The sequence below is a fragment of the Falco biarmicus genome, chromosome 4 (assembly GCF_023638135.1).
Source record: "Falco biarmicus isolate bFalBia1 chromosome 4, bFalBia1.pri, whole genome shotgun sequence".
NCBI lineage: Eukaryota > Metazoa > Chordata > Aves > Falconiformes > Falconidae > Falco > Falco biarmicus.
The window spans coordinates 19,589,474-19,611,183 of NC_079291.1; the positions used below are offsets into that span (position 1 = coordinate 19,589,474).

The 21,710-nt window shown below is 38.5% G+C and overlaps 1 protein-coding gene across 5 annotated transcripts in view; it reads right to left on the reverse strand.

Moving 5' to 3' along the window:
- BBS9 (Bardet-Biedl syndrome 9) overlaps nt 1-21,710 on the reverse strand; it is a 311,231-nt gene that overhangs the window by 105,564 nt on the left and 183,957 nt on the right. For all 5 annotated transcript variants that reach the window (XM_056334745.1, XM_056334743.1, XM_056334742.1 and 2 more), the window contains one exon: nt 19,358-19,468. In XM_056334745.1, coding sequence (XP_056190720.1) covers nt 19,358-19,468 — 111 coding nt within the window. The remainder of the gene's footprint in view (nt 1-19,357; nt 19,469-21,710) is intronic.

The following is a 21,710-nucleotide window of genomic DNA, read 5'->3' on the forward strand; positions in this document are numbered from 1 at the left end:
GCATGACTTCCCCTTGGTGCATCCATGTTGACTATTCCTGATGACCACCTTTTCCTCCACACGCTTCAAGATAACCTCCAGGATGAGCTGTTCCATCAGCTTTTCAGGGATGGAGGTGAGGCTGTGGATTCCTGTGGTTTTCCTTCTTCTCACCTTTTTTGAAGACTGGAGTGACACTGGCTTTTCTCTAGTCCTCAGGCACCTCTCCTGTTCTCTATGACCTTTCAGAGACCATTGAGAGTGTCCTGGCAATAACATCTGCCAACTCCCTCAGCACTCAGGGGTGCATCCCATTAGGGCCCATGGATTGTGGGTGTCAAGTTTGCTTAAGTGCGCTCTAACCCAATCCTCCTTAACCAAGGGGAAGTTTTCCTTTCTCCAGACTTTCCCTCTTGCCTCCAGAGCCTGAGATCCCTAAGGCCTGACCTTAGCAGTAAAAACTGAAGCAAAAAAGGCATTCAGTACTCTATCTTCACTGTATCCTTTGTCAGCAGGGCACCCACCTCATTCAGCAGCAGGCCCACATTTTCCCTAGTCTTCCTTTTGCTCCTGATGTACTTGAAGAAGCCCTTCTTGTCCTTGACATTCCTTGCCAGATTTAATTCCAAATGGAATTGGAATTAAAAAGCCTTCCTTGTCTCATCCCTGCATGCTCTGACATTGCTATATACCTTTCAAGTGACCCGTCCTTTTTTCTACATTCTGTAAACTTCCGTCTTGAACTTGAGTTTTGCCAGAAGTTCCCTGCTCATCCATGCAGGTGTTCTGTCCCCTTTGCTTGATTTCTTACTCACAGCCATGCACCGATCTTGAGCCTGGAAGAAGTCATGTTTGAATATTAACCAGCTCTCCTGGACCCACCTACCTTCTAGAGTCCTAACCCATGGGATTCCTCCAAGTAGGTCCATGAAGAGGCCAAAGGTAGGTGAAGTCCAGTGTCGTAATTCTACTTACTGCCCTGCTTCCTCCATGCAAGATCCTGATCTCCAATCATCTCGCAGTCACTGCAGTCAAGGCTGCCCCCAGCCTTCACATTGCCAACCAGCACCTTCCCTGTTTGTTAGTACAAGGTCCAGCAGTGCACCTTGCCTCTTGGCTCCTCCACCACCTGTGTCAAAAAGTTGTCATCAATGTTCTGCAGAAACCTCCTCAACTTTGTGCGCCTAGCTGTGTTGTCTCTCCAGCAGGTATCAGGGTTGAAGTTCCCCATGAGAACCAGGGCCTGTGATCATGAGGTTACTTCCAGCTGTCTGTACAAGGCCTCATTGACTTCCTGATCAAGTGTCTTATAGGAAACACCTACAACAACGTCACCCATGACAGTCTGCTCCTTAATCCTTACCCATAAGCTCTCAACTTGCTCTTCATCCACCCCTAGGCTAAGCTCGATACATTCCAGTTGCTCTCTCACATAAAAAGCAACTCCACCACTTCACCTTGCTGGTCTGTCTTTCCCAAAATGTACATAGCCATCCATGACAGCATTCCAGTCATGCAAAATTAATATGTCAACATAAACTGGGCAAAAGAAGTGAGCTTATGCCACTACCTTTCCAGTACCAATGTTTCTATTACCAAAAGACCTGTCAAATCAGTTTGCTTGTCATTGTTCCAGTATCAGAATTCTTCTGTTCCTTTAGAAAAGGTGAATCAATTACCAAGACGTTCCTTTTACTATTGGTCATAAATCTCTGTCGGAAAACAAAGTAAAATTTTTACAAACCTTTCAAATGCAGCTCAAAAATACTGACTCCAGTTTCTACTGGAATGGTAGGTGAAAATAGGTGTCATATCACAGGACAAATGGATATGAAAAGATAGGAGTAACAGGCAGTTATTCTGGGAGAAAGGAGATGCACAAAACAAGGATATGTAACTTGTCTATCCAGAGATTCCCATGGAAAGTTTTGTGGGTTATTTTATACACCTATACAAAGACAGCACGTCTCTTGGGATGTCTCATCATGAGCCTGTTAATTCTACTTCAAGCAGTGCCTGCCAAGAATAGTCTCCCCTGAAACTGTTACTTATGACAAAATCAGGCAACATGCATTACTTAATGTACATTGCAGACTTTAAAAGCCATCCCATTTGCTGTAAAAACAGATCTTTCTTTGTGGTATTTTGAACGAAGCACATCACCATGGTTCTGCAATGAGGACAACAATACATATCTAGCAAAATCATAGTCCAAAGATCTAAAATTACTTTAAAAACCTATCTCAAGAACTCAAACCCAACTCCCATTTTTTTTTCTGTGGTGGCAGGTAATGGTAAGCAAGCATACTTCAAACACCTGCTTTCAGCAAGTTAGCAGAATATTTCACCGTTTAGGATTTAAGGAAGAGAAGGCAGGAGGGCAGCCCGCTCTGCCCACTTATGTGACATAAGAACCAAGTACTTCTTAAAGCTGGCACAATAGAAATTACAAACATTAGCACTCAAGTTGCTTTGGTGTTTTTCTTTAAAAAAAAAACACAACAAAACAGAACAAAAATCCCTTTATGGGTTGTATCTCCCCGAACTACAGGGCACTCAGCAGGAAAACCATGAGAGATTATTATTTTGCGAAGTACTGAAACCACAGATAACTCAGAGACAAAGTAACTGTTGGCAAAAAAAAATTAAAATAATTTGTGTTTGAAATAGTGATTTAGGTGGAAGACTTTTTGAGAACTAGAGAATGGCTTATAATACCTAATTTATCCTATGTAATTTTAATTCCTATATGAACTGTAACAGTTACCTTCTTTTCCACAGGTGTATTCCCACCAGATACTCAGAAATAAGTCTGAAAACACTTTCAGGTTCTCTAGACTGAGCTGCAGGCGTACTTAACATTTCAGTTGGCTACTACTATCATCTCTGTTCCATGATTCTGTAAATAATCTAGAATGTGATTTTAGGAACAAATAAAGCAAATCAGCTTCAAACCATGAGGTGTGTGCCTAGTACAGTTTTAGCTGATGCCTTATTTTTGCCTGCCTATGTGTAAACTCATGCTCGTATCAACATTAGTTCTCTTATGCTCTTCTGGAGAACAAGTTCAGGGGTGTAACATGGCAGAAGACTTTTCTGGTCATTATGAACAGAGAGGCAATGCTCAATTCTGGAGGGAATGGCAACCTTGATAGCCATTGACCTAAACTGTTGTAGAAATGATCCCCAATTTGAAAGAAGAAACAAATGGGTAATATGCAGATAAGTCAAAATTCCGTTTGGGAAAGCGTACTCTAACCACTGAGCAAATTAATTAAATACTGCATTAATTTCAACTATGTTTCTTTACATGTAATACAAAATCTTTTAAGTGCTAGCTACCATTGTTCATTAAAATTCAGGAACATCCTACACTGAGTAACAGTTACCTAATTCTTCTTAATGAAATTCAGACTACAAAAATCACAGAACTGAATACAAAGAGCAGCTGTTATATCTGGACAGGATATCCATCAATCCTTATCACCTTTTCCTTCAGAACTACAAAGAACCATTAACACCTTCCACATCTCTACCAAATATTACAAGCTGAGCACTGGAAAGAATTCATTATTCTCCAGGAAGAAAATGGGCTCCAAGATTGCAGAAAGAAAGAAGAAAGTGGGAGCAGAAGGGGAATCACTCCAAAACAAAGCTGATCAACAGAAAAAAGACAAATCTGAAATCCAGTTCTTAAGGGTTACCATAGAAGAGGGGGATGCAGTTACTGGAAAAAGCAATCAGTTTTGGCTAAGGAGTGTCTGTGCTTTCTAGTTTGCCTTTGCACTAAATTACACAATACAGGTCATGATGTATTAAATTATTATAAATATCAAATATTGAGGATCCTGATAAAAAACAGTGAAATACAGAATGTGACACATTAACTCAGTGCATAATTGTCAGAACAGTACTCCAGAAAGCAAATGAAATTTAACAGGCTCTTGTGTTGCCACCACCACTTTATGTTGTTTGTTTTTTTTAATTTAGTCACATTTACTGTCTTACACTGTATCAGACAGCTCCTCTCAAAAATCCTTTTAAGAAAGAAGGAATGGTAGTTTAATTTTAGATCATTCCAGGTTGATTTAGAGTACATGCTCAGATGTCTGGAATTCAGCCAGAATAAAAATTGTATTTTATAGACAAAATGAACTAACACAGCCCATGAACAGTTTATTATCCTAAAGTTTAGCTGTTAGCTATAAATATTCCAAAAAGTTAAAACTTCTGCTCAAGGGTATTTATGTGTTGGCTTAGCTTCATGTTCGTGATGGAGTTTTGACCTATTCTCCATTTGACAAAACCAACAAAATACTAAGGAGGATAGGAGAAGCAGCTGTCCTAATATGACATTTCTTTCAGGCTTACAACCAATTTTTCTTCAAGAAAGACCAAATACAGTTGATATAGAAAGACCAGAGGGCGTTTTCACTTTGCCTACTGTACTCCCTTGTGAGTCGGGTGAGACTGCAACATACTTAGCAGTGTATGTGCTTAAGAACTTTGTTGGATTAGGTCCTGTGTCCACAATTTTAGAGCTGTGAGAAAATTGCCAGGAAAAAGCATAAATGAGTTCTGGCACAATGGATTGTGAACACAAGAATGAGGAGGCTCCCCATCATACACAAACCACCTTTCAAGGTATAAAAATAAACTCATATTTCCAGCGTTGGTTCATTAGGTAACAGAACTCAGAATAACTTTACAATTGCATTTAATAAGGCATAGCACACAATTTTAAAAAATCCTAATAGCATTCAGGGTTCTTTTCTCAGTGTTCCCGTTTACTGAGGGTCTGAATGTGTTTCAGCTACTGCGGCTGAGAGTCACATGGCAGTGTAAACTGCTGTAAGCCGGGGCAGCTGTGGCTTCCCCATTCCATTGTTCTTTCTTGAACCAGCACTCATGCTCCTGCAATTATGTGGTGAATGATTCAGGAAGCTCATTGAGTCAAAAGCTAGGACACAACTTCATGTTATACTTAATTTGACATATCTAGGGCCTGCTGCCAAAATGGATAGCCATGTCCTCCTCCATGCACCATCACGCACGTACCAACCTCCTCCACTGCTGAACTAGCAGCTTTGTACCTGTAGACCCAGTTACAACTCACTCACCCCATAAAATAGTAACCTTTCCTTTTGATGGTCTAACTATAGTGGTTAGAGACTAAGGTAAAACAGCAGCTTCAACCACATTTGGGGCAAGGTCTCAATCAGTTCAGCTCCCTAAAGCTGCCTTACCACCTGGTCATATAAACAGCAGTTCTGGCACCAGCAAATGGAGAAACACTTGGTGGCTTCACTTGGAGGAAGAGAAGGTAAAGCTGTGGCAACTGCCCTGGTTTAGGCCATTTAGGCCATAGCTCATTTGGATATAACCAAACTAGTTTAAAGTTAGCTAATCTAGGTACTGCTAGCAGCCTAGCTATGCAAAAGTTATCTTTTCAGGCACATTTTACAAAGTACACTGAGGAACAGTTGCAGTGATTGCTTAATGCTGCCAGCAATGCAGGCCAGATGAAAGCACGCACATGCTTTTTAATCACACTCCAGATGAAAGCACGCACATGCTTTTTAATCACACTTTTCACAATTAAAAGCTTTGCTGGATTATGACTACAGGGGAGAGAACTAATACCCATGTGAAGTGGAACATTTAGAGTATTTTTTTACTGTGCTATGTTCTTCTATCCTCTACTCTTACCTTACTACTTTTTCCTCTCTCCCACCAGTAATGATAGCAGTTGCCAATCTCAACGTGGCAAGTTGTTTGTACTCATACACATGGAAAAAAAAATAATATCTAACATTTGCTGGAATATTAAGCACACCAGAATAAAGCCACAAAAGAATAAAATTGTCTTGATAAACAGAGCCACAGAAGAGCTCTAACTCTGTCTAACTGCGTATAATTTTGGTATTTTTAGCTCCTAACTTTCACATTTGAGGTTTTCTTGAAATGGATCAGAGATCACATCAAAATCCAAGTTACAACATTTTGCTAAGGCTACTTTCCAGAAAACAAGTTTAACTTCTAATTTTTGAGGTAGTATTCTCCAGGGCACCAGTACATAGCTGGGGTATTGCACAGTGTTACACAGCCCATCACTCTCCCCATGAAACTCAGGGTACTAGACTTGAAGACAGATATGACATCTATGAGCCAAAATACATTAAAAAAATAAATCACAGATTCAATTCATTATTAACATGAAGCCAAGGGCAATCTTTATAGAGAAATTTTAAAGACAACTAAATTAAGTAAGAGTTCAGATTTGATTAGGTAGTATATTACTTGCTGTCTTACTACATTGTAGCTATACACAGAGCTGAAAACTAATTTGGCCTAACTGGTGTCACAAAACTTCTTACTCTCTTTAGGAAATGTAGCAATCTAAGGAACTACAGGGTTTCTGTTGTGGTTCACCTTGTTCTGTGAGGCAACACGGGCTGTAAATAACATGCCAATGAAAAAAGCAAACATGTCCTCAGTAAGTGGCATAGTTTATTTGTTTTGAGGGTAGCAGGAAAGGAAACAGACTCAGTTGTAACACCACTCCAGGTATCACATGCTGCGCTGCTAAACATTCAGGAACAACATTCTATTTTTCCCTCTGAAACAGAACCAAACTTTGAAACCAAAGTCTGAGCTAGGAAATGCAAGCTAATTTTGCAACCATATATTACCAAAGACCTAAATTTCATTAGCTTTATGCACTGGCATACTGCTTGCTTACACTGAGGCATGGGTATAGATTTACTCATGCAATAAGACAGGGTGGTAAGACACTTCAGTACTGATTCATGCAGCCTGAGTATTTCTGGTCATATGTTCCAGTAGCTATTACAAAATTCAGCACTTACACTGCTTTTATTCACTTCTACTTCAGCCTCATATCCTACTTTCGGAAACACTGCAGTAGGCTTAATACTAGATCAGTGAGGGTGACACCACAACAGCAGGAAGGCAAAATTACTATAACAGGTGAAAAAGATGAGAGGATACTTTGTGGAGTATGACTACAAAATAACTCAGAATGTGATTAGCAGGGATGGCTAATAAAAATCTGATAAGGCTAACAAAATTGCTACTACTAACCACTGCCTTGTTGGAATCGTTGATTTTAATAATGAGAGCTACCGCTCTGCTGTTGCTTGTCCCTTTTGTGAAAGCCCTCCTAAAGTGTCAAAGTAAGTTTCTTTAACAAAGTCATCCAACCACCCTCAACCTGATGTGGTGACCTCGAATCAGTTCTTGAAGCCTAACTTTTGAATCCTGTTATTGTAATGATGTGTTCCTTGATCAGAAAACGTCAGAAGACCTGTATTAACTATAGCCAAACTTATAGAATCATTAGCTACTAAATTTTAATTCTCCACTGAAGTCAGAAATACAACACATCGAAGCATTAGGGACAACAGGGCCACATGTGCTGCATCTCACAGCCACTGGCAATGAAAACTAAGTAAAGAACCAAGGAGTTTGTAACAGGCCGTCAGCTGTAATAGTTGTGACAGCAATGAAGAGTTGAGACCTCAAAAGACATTACTATTAGAAGAACATGGTCTTCTGTGAATTCCACATACATTTACACAGGGAAACTGTTTCACCAAGCACTCAAAAAACTGCAGAAGAGCTCTTAACACTACTGCGTACAAATGTAAATAAGGATGTTAATGTCCATTTTAAGTGACCTATGCTAAGAGCTATAGCCAGCATGATCAAACTGCGTACTGCTCCAACATACAAAGTGAGAACAACTTCAAGCCACAACAGACTACTGGGATTCACGATTCAAGCCTCTTCTGAGACATGTCAACCTTAGCATCACAGTAAACATGGAAAACACTCTGCCTCTATAGAATATTTTGAATATTTCATTCTAATAATTAAAAGAAAAAAAATGGCTGATACCAACTCTAGAAACATTACAGTACTATGTACAATATTATTTGAAGTAACCTTACAAAGTTCAGCAAGGCCAAGTGCAAGGTCTTCCATGTGTGTCAGGGCAACCTCAAGACAAACATAGGCTGGGTGGAAAAGGACTGAGAACAGTCCTGAGGAGAAAGACTTGGGGATGCTGGTGGACAAGAAGCCCAACATAGCCCAGCAATGTGTGCTTGCAGTCCAGAAAGCCAACCAAATCCTGGGCTGTGTATAAAGAAGCTTGGCCAGCAGGTTGAGGGAGGTGATTCTCCCCTCTACTCTGTTCTGGTGAGACCCCACCTGGAGTACTGTGTCCAGCTCTGGAGTCCCCAACATAATGAGGACATGGATGTGTGGAAGCAAGTCCAGAGGAGAGCCATGAAGATAAACAGAGGGGCTGGAGCATCTCCCCTATGAAGACAGGCTGAGAGAGGTGGGGTTGTTCAGCCTGGAGAAGAAAAGGCTCTGGGGAGACCTTATGGCAGCCTTCTGGTACCTGAAAAAGAGGGCCTACAGGAAAGCTGGAGAGGGACTTTTTACAAGGGCATGTCATTATGGGAAATGATTTTAAACTGAAAGAAGGTAGATTTAGATCAGATATAAAGAAAAAAATCTTTACCGTGACGGTGGTGAGACCCTGGCACAGGTTGCCCTGAGAAGCTTTGGATGCCCCATCCCTGGAAGAGTTCAAGACCAGGTTGGATGGAGCTTTGAGCAACCTCGTCTAGTGGAAGGTGTCCCTGCCCATGGCAGAGGGTTGGAACTAGATGATCTTTCAGGTCTCTTCTAACCCAAACCATTCTATGATTCCATGTTTATTTAAGATGATATTCACTAGCATTATACATCGTCTATATTACCAACACAGTCTATTCCTTGATGATTCAAAGTTCTAGCCGTGCTCCAAAGTGGCTTATAATGGCACTGATAATTTCCACAAATGACATGGAAAACCTATTTCTAATTCCAGTAACACTGTCCAACAAAGAGCATGTGGGAATGTGCTCCCTCATTTCAGGCATGTCAGCAGTTCTTTAAATGAGAGTCAATGTTTCCATTTAAATACCTTATTTTTCAAGAGGTTGCAGAGTCAGCCCTCAGGGAGAGTGAACTGATACCAGCCATTTCAGGTGCTTTCATGCAATCTTGTAACTCAAAAACAGCCTTTTTTCTTTTTTCTGAAGTTTAAGCCATTAGCTCATAATATGGATAGCTGCCTTCTGGAACTGGGAGGGGAGAAAGGGGCACAAGACACTAAAATTACTTCTAAAAAGATATTTTGGAAAATAACCTTTAACACCTCCACAGTGTCATTTTTTTTCCAGCAAACAGTTCCTAAAGACCTAGAGCTAATCTCCCTTTGGTGGCCAATGTTGACAAGCTGTAAAGTGTGTCTTGGCATTTTGTGTAACCTGGAAAAAAGACTTGGAAAACCATTTTACAGCCTCATCCTGGATTTAACTAATACTCATCTGATATATCAAACAATTATATTAGTATTAACATTAAGATTCTGAGACAGTGAAACAGTTTGAGAAGCAACCTTTATGATGCATAATCAGACTTAAGCCATAGAATTTCAAACCTGAGTTTTTGCATCCGAAAAAATTCCTCCTTGGAGTGTTCAATAAGTTTTTGAGATTTCCTAAAACTTGCAGTACTGGTTTTCAACAGTAGAGGAGGTCTTAAAGTGAAGTGCTTGCCTCTCTTTTGTGCTGTTGAACATCTTCCTTTTAATTACTTCTTTTACATCAAGATGGATGTTAGAAGCCAAAAGTGTCTATATTCTCCACTGCCCGCCAGCGTTTGTTGTCCAGGGCTATGAACAACTGACCAGGATTCAACAATATACCTGGCAGCCACTAAAGCCTTCTTGGCTTGGAATGCTGAGTGGGTATTCAAATAACGTTTTGATGAGTTTCCCTGTCCTTTTATTTATTTTTTTTAAAATGATATCTCATTAGAAAACAGAACAATATGAAATTTTTATATTTCTCAAAGACTGAAAAGAACATTGGAGCTGTTAATATCTAACAGAAATGCACATAAAGAATAGGGGAAAGTAAATTTTATAGACACACTGCTATAATGTGAAGAAATTAGCACAGATATCTGTGTACTATCTCACTAACCAACAAAGATCTGACAGAAGAAATGAAGCCAGGAATAACACACTAATCCAAACAACATATGAAATTCAAAGCTATCCATGTTCTGAACAAAATGATTTCCCAGTTAAACAAAAAACTAGGTACAATTTGTGTAGAACTGGAAAGTCAGTAAAGCGTTACGTAGGAAAACAGATGTCTTGAGAAACAAATTTTACTGAGTATTCAGTGAAAAGATTTCAACACAATGTTAGAGAAAACAATAGCTAGCGGTTTGTATCTACCAGAAACAAAGCACTGAGCGTATTTGCAGTGTGTGCTTTAGATGGCAGCGCTTGATATGGTGGGGAAAATAACTGGTGTGAAGAAACAAAAACACCACAAGAAATCTTACAAACGTTGGCAAGGAAAATAGAGCATTAACCCTCACCATCACAAAGGAAAAACAAGCAGCAGCACATAACAGAAAAGGCCCGACTAATTTCTGTCCTGCCCACCTTTACTGGCATGAATCCCAGTGATAGACAAACATCTACTTCTCCTAAGCTCATAGTTATGCAAGACAACGGCTGTATTGGGTCTGGCTGAGCCCCATAGTGCCCTCATAGAGCTGGGCTTGTATTAGTAGCTAGAAAGGTGGTGATAAGCAGTGCTCGCACAGCATCACGGCTGCCTCTCCAACCTTACACACACACACACCCCGGTAGGCTGGGTGTGGGCAAGATCTTGGGAGGGGACATAGCCAGGACAGATGACCTAAAGTGACCAGTGGCATATTCCATACCATATGATGTCTGCTTAGATATAAAAGCTAAGAAAGGAGGAAGAAGGTGGGCATTTGTTATTTACAATGTTTGTCTTCCGCTTATGCGCCCTGTAGCCCGGCTTCCTGGGAAGTGGCTGAACATCGCCTGCTGATGGCAAGTAAAGAATAACATCTTTTGTTTTCCATCACTTCTGTGCACGCAACTTTTGCTATTGCTTCATTAAACTGCCTTTATCTTGACCTACAAGGGATTTTTTCCATCTTATTTTCTCCCTCACTGTTCTGCTGAGGAGGGGAGTGATAAAGCGGCTTGGTGGGCACCTGGCATCCAGCCAAGGTCAACACACCACAACTGCCAAGGAAAGATGAAAAACAACATTTAGTCACATAAAAAGCTTTTAAACTTGTCTTTTTCAGATTCCTTCCACCGTGCTATAGTTGCCCTTTCTTGCATACAAGACGTATTCAGAATTCACAACAATGTGTTAAACTTTGGTTTTCGTTTTGTTCCATATTTAACAAGCCCTTTCTTCTCAACCTGTCTTTTATGTGCTCCTTATCTTCTGTTATTCGTCAGCAGTTCTCCTGTTCAGGACTTGATAAAAATAAGGAAAGGCTTTTTCATAGATTCCAAAAAACTTTGGATGTTGTTATGCCTTGTATCACTTTAAACTGCAACAGCAGCAACCTTTTGCTAACAATTTGAAGAGTGCCTTTGAACTGTTGAATCATAACAGTGCTTTAAAAAAATTATTTTTTCCCATTAAAGCCACTGAATCTGAAGGAAAGGTTCAGGCTCTCAATACTATGACTTGTTCATTTCATACCTTTTTTCTGTGATCTCATAACAATTTCTGAGACAACCCACAAAGCAGAATGTAAGGCACCCCTCAGTTCTTTGTTTCATTGAGAGTCATGGAAGAAACTGGAGTTAGGCAGAGTCTTGTTTAACCTTTGAAAGGAAACATTTTTTAAAACACTACCACAACCATTGGTATGGGGCAAACAGAGACTGATCTCTTCACCCACTGCAGTGGATAATACACATTATAATATACTTGAATCTGCAAATATTAGAACATAAATAAGACTTTCTATGTTCTCATGTGTTATATTACATTTCACAGGAGATGTATATACAAGCTCCTGCTAAAAGAGAAAGTGCACTTCATTTGGTATTGACTTAATGAAGGAATTCTCACATTAATCTCTTAAGCTGTACTGTTCTTTAAAAAAAACATACTCTGTGGAAAAGAAAACCTCCATAAATCTCTTCAGCTTTCTCCAGAAAAATAGGCTTTTTGTAGCCCAGTAATTTTCTTTGCACCCTTTCTTGTGGAAACAATTAGCTTAGCAATTTTAAAGTATTAGGTGGGCCCAGCTGCAGGCTCCTGGTATCTATCCTTTTATATAGCAATGTCCATACAGGAAGAAACAGTCACCTAGTCTCATAGTACTCAGTGGGAAATATGGTGAGCTACAAAGGAGGTTAGGTCTTGAGGGAGCTTTCATTTACCTGAGGCCATCACAAGTTTCCTCATTTTTAGCCAGATTTGTTTCTAACTCAAGACTTCGTTAGCTCAAGGACAAAATATTGTGTTGCAACTCACTTCTCAAAATGTTTGAAACTAAACTCAAAGTGCAAGAGGCACATTCACCCCCTCAGACGAGCCCCATAAATTGGTCCTTCAATGACTTTCAAAAAATAAGCCTGAAGTCAGACCTGTTGTTCTTCCTTTGGTCACGAGTGTAATAAACTTCAGATGGAAGCTCAGGTTCAAAACTGCAGCCACAGGCAGCTGAGAAGTCTGCATTGCCAGTGATACTGATTTGTTTAACTGATTGTTTTGAAAGCTCATTACAGGCATGAAATCCTACTCCAGACAGCACGTACATTTTTCCAAAACGATCTTTAGCTTGATTTATATATTTCCCTTTTATTTAATCTCTCATGTACCATACAGTTAGTATTAGGATTGATTTCTGTCCTATTAGACTGTCTAACCTGAAAAAGTTAATTGCTTGGCTACATATGTTGAAAATACTTTTGCTGTAACTGGCAAGAACATCAGTATCCAAATGATTACCAGTGTCGCAAACAATGATAATTACAATAACAGTAGTAAGGCCATCTGTATCTTACTTGTGTATGTTGAAAATTTGGAGCAGTTATTAGTCCAATATATAAACAATATATGTCTGATCTGCAGCAAATGGAAATCTTTCACAGACCTGTTTTAGAGTTTTTTACAGTGTGTTTAAACACCCTTCAAAACAAATTCAAAGATATGTCTCTGCTCATTTGAGTAGGTAAAAGATAATATTCAGAACAGTACAATACAAAAATATAAAGACTCAGTGGATAGCCGGCAACAATTTATATTCAAAAACTCTTTACCATCTGTTTGTACAGACCCAAGCATTTAAGGATATTCCTTTCTAAAAGCAAATAAATGAATCTGTATCGCAAAACTTCATCTTACATTACAGCACTTTGTGATGAGCTACTTTATAGGTGGCAGTTTCATATAGTTGTGTATTCATGTAAATTATGATTCATAAGAAAAATTAAACACATAGCTAAATTGAAATGTGTCATTGGACCCTTTAAAGAAAAATAGTTGCAATCTTGTACTAATAAGCATTGTTTACACGAAGTTGTGTAACTAAGCATGTTTGTGGGCTAGAATCACGTGACAGTTCCTAAAATTGTCTAGGCATATTAAGGACAGCAATCTTTGATTAGAAGAGTAAAGTTGAAAGATCCTCTTAAACGGCATCCACTACATCTATATGAACATTGTCATGCCATGCTGTAGATAAAGTAACAAAGAAATAAAACACACTAAGTAAAGCTTGTAGGAAAAGATGTGCAGCTGTGCAATGTCTGGGTGCAACTTTGGGGGTATTTTGAAAATTTGGCTCAGAATGTCTTGTTTTACTAGAGTTTATAGCTCATCCTCATAGTCTTTTAAGTATAGCTGCTTGTGTATTTAGTCAGAAGTAATAGGCCAGATGCTTCAAATTAAAGACAGTTAAAAAATCTATTCTGATACATAAATATAAATGCTGAGACAGCTTTTTGTCTTAGATGTTATGAGTATTCATCTACGAAAGTTTATTTACTTTACTAAATATAATCATAGAAGATGAGAACTTTGAAATTTAATCTTTAAGCATCTAAGTATTTGCATGACAGCACAATACAAAGAATTTAACCAAAAACAGTGGCAGCACAGTAGCGAGTGAAAATGCCAAACCTTTGGTCTCATTTGGTCTCATGAAGAGCTTCTCAGAAATATTTGTATTTAAACAATAAATACAAATACTGGGCCACGTTCTCAGTTGCTCTCTCAGGAAGACACAATGATTATTCTGAATTATCATGGCAAAGTCAGACAAACATTTCTCTTAAATATTTAAGACTCTTTTTTCTCATTTGGATAGATCATTTACGGTATAGATTCACAGTATCTTTAATGAAAAATTCTGCCAGAAAAATCAAGCCTTACAAATTGTGAAAATTCGGACAGCTGCCTGACATGGTACTTGACAAATCTGACTCCCAGTGATATAAAATCCTCAATAAATTAGCAAAGTAATTGGCACCATTGTTCCACACACAAAAAAGAAAACAAAAGAAACCCAAACCAGTAACAATAAAGATATATTTTTCAGTCCAATCGGTCTTCAATTCATACTAGCTTATCATCTGATTTTCCATCAACTTAGTGGAGTTACTTATGATTTCCCAGCATAAAACTCTCTACTCACAAAAAGGGAACTAGATCCTTTCTGTCTAAAATATTCGGTAGGAATATTGGTTAGAAAAATATGTCTTAGGAAATTCTCTTTCGCAGTAAGTAGCATGCAGCAGGATAACACGAGGAACACAGAATATTTACTTTAAGGTCTGTATCCTGATAAATACATAGGTCATTACTTCATCCTAAAGCTCATCACCAGCACAGTTTAATTACTCAGAGAAAAGCTCTTCACCATATCCCTTAGAGTTGTCTCTAAAAAGCTAGTATGTACTAGAACTTGCTTATACTTAGTTACTACAAACCACATTTTCAACTCATTTTATCAGAAATATTTAAGTACAAGGGAGAACTTGAGAAGAGGAGTTCTGCACATCTCTGTGGATTGTTACCTTCTAGAACATATGGAAACTTCTCCTTGAAATTAAGCCACTCACTCAAGTAGACTGCAATCCTAGTAAGACATTCATAACTTGTGAAGAAGAAAATGGAAGACAGTGAGAACAGCATAATAAAGAGAAAGGAAGTCCACAGGACCTACATGGAAGTCTACCATCACTGCATTTGACCTTGTGACTGCAGCAGAGGTCAGCGTATCTGCACTAGTATTGTAGCTGTGAGCTCATGGAAAAAAATGATGACTTAACAAGAGACTTCAGAGTGGGCTCAACTTCAAATCATATTCAAAAGCTCCACAAGGCTTGTGCAGCCCACAATGAAATCTGTGCTGCTCTGTCCTCACTCTAACCAAAAACACCAAGATCAAAGTTAGCAGGGATAAATTTATCGTGCTAATGTTACTCCTCAAAATGCAATGCACACAGACTCAGTGCCTTGAGGGGGTAAGCAGGAATTCACTGGAATAGGGAATGTTCAAGGGAGAACTTTTGCACCCGCTGAAAGCAAAAGCTGTTGGCAAGCAGCTACTCCTTCAGCTACAACTGCAATAATATCATTAACTTCCAAATATTATGAACCTAATCCCATTCTTTACTGTGGAATCATAACATGCTTGGATTAGAAAAAAATAAATACACAAAAAAATCAGTGTAAACTATTTCAGCAATAAAAAGAAAACATCGTACAACCATTAATACCCCTTCGAAAGGGAGTCTGATCGGGTCAGAACCATTCATTCCCTCCTTGCACAGACTTGCAGCATGACTACTAGTTGTCATTTTCTGCTGTCCTAAGTAACTATTCTGAATAAAGCCAAAAGCCACATTGACATGCTTAGCAGCCACCTGGGAAATCTCAATATAATATTTTGTATGAGATAACTTGAAAGTCTGTGGCAAGCTGCTACTCTGCAGCATACTTTCTCATGGCATAGCACAGTCTTCCAGGCCTTAGTCCGTCATTTCCCTCAGTCCTTTGCACAGCTCATACATCATATTTGAGGCAGTGACCTCTTTCCTAGATCTATGTCTACTCATAAAATTCAAAAGGTTTTTAAAAATTCAGTGTGTCCAAAGAGAAAACTAACCTACAATACAGTGACTGACAGTCATCTCCATACACTACATACTACATCTCACTAGCAAGAGATTAGTAAGCTCAGACATTTATTAGCAGCAAGAGTTTAATGTAAATCAACTGCTGAATATTTATTTTGACTTTTAGTAAATTCTACAGCCAGGATGAAATGCCATACTATCACAGGTAGATTGCTAGCAATACTGGAGTTAGCTAGTTCAAGACTAACTGAACATCACCTATGTAAGCAGCAAATCACAGCAGCAATAACGTAGACATCTACTCACAGGGAGCTCACAGAATCTGGCATCGAATTCAGGTTTTGTCTTGGTCCTGAGGCTTCCTCCTCTGCTCATCATTTCTCTGTGTTCCAACCTCCCCGACACAACTTCTCCTCAGCAGATTTGTACACACAAGCAATTTAACTATAAGCAAGGGTGTCCCAGTACAGCACACCTCTCAGTGAGGAACTCCCACCACTTCCGTCTAAGACCTTTGTGATTCAGGCCTTACACCTCTTTTCAGTAAATAAGGCATTTTGTTCTGCTTTGTTTTTCTACCTCTACGATACTACTACTAAGAACTGCTCGAGTTTTGTCCTAATCCAGCACACTGTACCCTTTGTTCTGATATAGAAATACATGTGCTCCCACTAAGGCAACTTCATTGCTCCCTTTTTTTGTTGTTTGGTTTGTTTGTTGGGGGGGGGTGGGGGGGTGGGTGTTGCACTACTTGTGTGTATATTAATAGAATTCAACCTGTACAAAATCCTGCTGCTAAGATTTGGTCTGGCACCAGATGGAGCAAGTACGTAACTAGACTTCTTCCTCCATTCCAAAGGATGGTAGTCCATGGCACTCAGTTGAAGCTCTCCCATGACCTACAGAATTGTTTGGAATACTCTAACTTGATCAGCGTATTTCATTCCTTTGATTTCCATCTTCTCTTCACGTTTCCTACACAGGGATATCAGCCATTGCGCCCATGTGCACACTAAACTACAGCTGAAGAGATGCTGGTTTTTCTCTTCAGTTTTGAGCTATTTGGTGTTGTAGCTTCAACCTAATTTTATCTATTTAAACCTCTATCATTAAACTTCAGGAATTTTTTGGTAAAGAACATTAAGAAGCTTAGGTATGGCATAGGAGTTCAGGTAATACAGCCCAATGAAAAATGAAACTTGTCTAAAGCAGTAAAATTTTGCATTGCCATTGAACTACCTCTACAGCTAGAGATATGAATAACAAAAGCCATCTACAAGAAGGAAAAAAAATTCTCAACTTATAATCAAAATCTGTCTTGAACTCCCTCAAGAAATGAGGAAAGATATATCAAGAAAAAGAATTTTTAGTCTATCTTTTTTTTCTCTTACTGACTAGACAGTTAAATTAAATGCAAACTCATAAAAAAAGATACATAAGACACAACAAATATTCTTTGAGGGCTCATTGTAATTGCCATGGACTTGCTGCAGTCTCTGGTGCCTGAGCAAGAACTCAGGCCAAAAATATCATGTACAGAAAAACATTGCAATGCTGTGATTTCATGCCTAGTATTACCTTATGGTTTAAGTAGCTCCCTTGGCTCTTACACTTGTAGCAATTAGAATTTCCAGACAGCTCAGCGGCAGATATTCTAGGCGCTCTCTATATTGCAGCACTAACTGGGAGATGGCAGTCAATTCTTACCATGAATAAATTAAATTCACCGGTATAACACATGGCTGTAAACCTAAAGACTTTTTTTTTAAAGCTTTCAAAGTTTTCATTATGCCTTTTATAGTTACAAAGCAACAACAGCCAGCTATGTGATGTAAGTCTCAATTTTTATCATGGGCTAAGACTTGCAGTAGGATATGCAAGTCCCCATGCTGCTGTTTCTGGATCTCATGAATACCCTTCTAGACTTTTCTTTCCAGCAACAAGGTTATTTAAACAAAGCAGAACACTATCTACTGAAGAACAAAGATGTGCTTGATCAGAAGAATGGAACATCAGACAAGGAAGAGGGATTGCCTGCCATATGTTCCTGATTTATTGGTCTAGTTGCCTGAAGTTGGAATTTTATCAGGATTGTATCCTACATCAGAGAGACAATATAAATTTCCATTACCAGGAGGGTACTTAATATATCCAGATGACAAAAGTTAAACTATATGTATGTAAGCTTTGACAGCTTCCCTTCTTCTTATGACCTGAAGTCCATGAGGACTGCAAGTAATTAGCACTCCAGAAAAGTCAGAGCTTTAGGCCTTCAGGGGATTTTTCAGGGCATTTCGGTGAGCAGATACTCCTGTTGGAGTTTTAAGTTACATTGTGGCATTATTATACATTGCCTCATTAAATATCCTTCTTCCCTGCCAACTATTAAAAATTTGTTAATCTAAATTTTTCTATTGCATTAACTATATATTCCAACTCCCTGCCTGCCTGTGCAACATTTAGCTGGGCAAACAAGCAGCTGAATGCATTTTAAACACACAACTGGTTTTTGCAGCTGTGTAAGGACTTTCTATTTCTGAGTATTGCTGGTTGCAACCTCTGAGCTGCTGCTCTTAACCTCAACACCCATCCATAATGGACACATCTGATTTACAAACAACATCCAAATACATTTAAAAATAACTATTACAGGATAAAATCAGACAGTGAGGGGGGAAAGAGGAACGAAGGTACGACTTAGTAAACAAAACGGGAAATAGCTGCAGTCAAAGCCTGTGAGCTTACCAGGCACTTCATTAAACTGCAATGTACTACTTTACAGTGCTGCTTTTAAAATATGTTAACACTATATCACAGTTCCCGGCAGCATGAAGTCTTTCCAGAAAATGTGTCATCACTGTATGCAGCATATTTTATAGCCAGTATAATTTCATTTGATTATATCCAATACTATTTTTCTGAAATACTAGGAAGTCTCCCCACAAAAGATAAGTAACAACCGTATTTTAAATCAGCTGGCACAAAGTCTAACCACCATACTGCAGCAAAAAAAAAAGCTTTCATTACACTAAAATGTCCTCAGTTTCATTTTGCCTCTGTAGAACAGGTCATGAATAAAAACTGCAAGAATCTCATTCAAGTATTATGTAGCATAAAAACTTTCAACTGGAGTTGTTAAACTGTAGAGATCAGTCTTGGAATTAAGCTGTTCTTGATAGAAGAAGCTGAATAAACTCAGTATCCTACACACTGTACTATTATCACACATCAAAAAAAATTTATGCTAAAAAAGCCTGAAATACGTCGTTTGTTTCACATGTCCACAAGCATTCTGAAAAGACGAGCTGTACACGTCTAAGCAAAACAACATAATTTTCCTGTTCTTACCAGGCTTGGATTTCTGCTTTGCCATCTGCCCGTGACTGGGAAGCATTGCTGTGGAGCCCGGTATAACTGTTCTTTCCTCTAAATCAGACTCTGGGATTGTAGTACAGCCACCTAGTTGAAAATGGAAGAACCTTAATGTATTGTTTATGTGAGAAAACAAATTAAAAAACAAAATCGCCAGTGCATAATTAAGGAAAAGAGGGGATAAGTTAGCTGACAGGAATATATAAAACTAAAATAGTCTTTTTTTTCACTTCACATACTTGTTTGTTAAAGAAAATGATTACCGTTGTTTAGAAGGCTGATTATGCCTTAATGACTCCTCTCCACTAAGTATGCTGGTTTGAAAAAAAAAGTTTGAATGTGGAAAACTGGCTCCCCATAAAACGGAAATAATGTGATTTATGTTAAAGATCAAATTACTGGGAACGAGTTTTGTAATAAAAGTAATTAACTGTGAATTAATTAACTTTATAAAGCCAACAAAGCTTATGAAGATTGTTAGCCTGCCACAGAGAATGACATGATGGTATTTTTTGGATGGGCTATTAAATACCATATTTTTATTACTTAGTGCTAGAGATATGGAAATACAGGGACATTGTCACTGTCCAGTAACACACTGCATTGGCAATGCCTTATTCAAGTGATTTTAGGATGCATGGCATAACAGATTCTTTGTATTTTGCAGTATTGCTTTCTGAGTAGTTCATTAAAGAACACAATGACTTAGAGCTTTCTCTTCAAACATGTTTAAAAGCCTATGTTTAAAATACAGAGTGATAATCTAGCAGTAGTATCACCTGAAGATAGCTGCTGCAGCTTGCAGTGGAATAAATTGAGGTACATTTATTTCAGAACATCTGTGATCAGGACATAGGAGGATGTGTCACTATTCCACAGCAAAAACATGGCTTAACAGTAAGTGCATTGCCAACAATATAGTACACAGCTGAGCTGCATCTTTCTCATAGCCCTCCCAGGATCAAGACTCACAAGCAAATAAATCCACATACTTCTCTATTGTGTTCTGAAAGCACATGTTTATAAACAGCATGTCAACTCCCAGAGCACACAGAGTTTTCACCTTTCTGTCAGAGTCGCTCTATTTTGAAATGTTCTACACCAAGCCCCATAACCGGTGTATCCAATTTGCAGCAACACAGTCTATTCTCTCCTTACAAACTAAACAAGTAAAACAGTTAAAAATAAGGTTGTGTTCCCAAGTAGCAGAGCTGCAGTTTCCCCAGCAGTTTCAGCAGCGCTGGCAGCGCAATACAAGAGGTCCTGCAGAAATGTACCACACTGTCTAGCAAAGGCAAAGCACCACAGATCCAGTGAACCCTGTGAAAACACTCATTCCTACCAGATGATTCCTAAGCAAGAGGAAAGATGCAAGCTACTATATTCCAGATACACCCTGGCAGAAAGTATAAGATTATTCACGGATTTTGTGTTTGATTTAGAGCAAGGGTTTTTTTTTTTTCAGTCAAAAAAAGAAAGTTAGGAGTGAATGTGTCAGCAATGTGCAGACTTATGACCCAGGACAGCTGCAGATATTTAGGATATCTGCTATGAAACTGAAGAAGAAAATGGGAAATTAGAAAATGTCTTCATGTTAAAATATCGTAACATTAGGGCAATGTCTGATATCATTAGATATAAATGTACCTACACCCTAAATGAAAATAAATATCAGTAAACTAATACTTCTGTTCCCATTTGCACATTGTGACTAAAATGTAAGCTATGAGATTTGATGGCATGGAAACCACTGCTTTAAAAGTCAATTTAGATATTTCTCATTCTTATCTTCAGATAAAAATCTACCCTATTAAAAAGTAATCTGTAAATACAGGATACTAAATTAAGGTTTCTTGCACAAAAGAACAATTAAAAATGGCATCATACGTTTTAAAAGGTTTTATAACATTTCCTAACAGCACGAGTGAAGCTCACCAAGTCAATGGCATGTACTGAATTTCTACAAGGAAATAAAAGAACTTTTACAACGTTCATTCTAAAGCCTGAAATGCAATAACTTACATAGAATAGAAGAACTAATAAATAAAAGAACTTTTACAATATTTGTTCTAAAACCTGAAATTCAGTAACTCACATAGCCCTGAAAATTGATTGTTTTTGATGCCAAAATATTTCATTAGTCATCAACACTGATAGTAACTGAGTAAGTCAAAAAAGGTCTATTTGCCCTTTAGGTACAACATACTTCTTGCTGAAAGGAAGCAAGGCTTCCTGCTCTTGATTTTGGCATGAGAGATTTGTTAAGATTTGCCTGTCATCTGATTCTATCAGGAGTTATTAAAATTAAAAGCCAAATTCACTTCTTTCG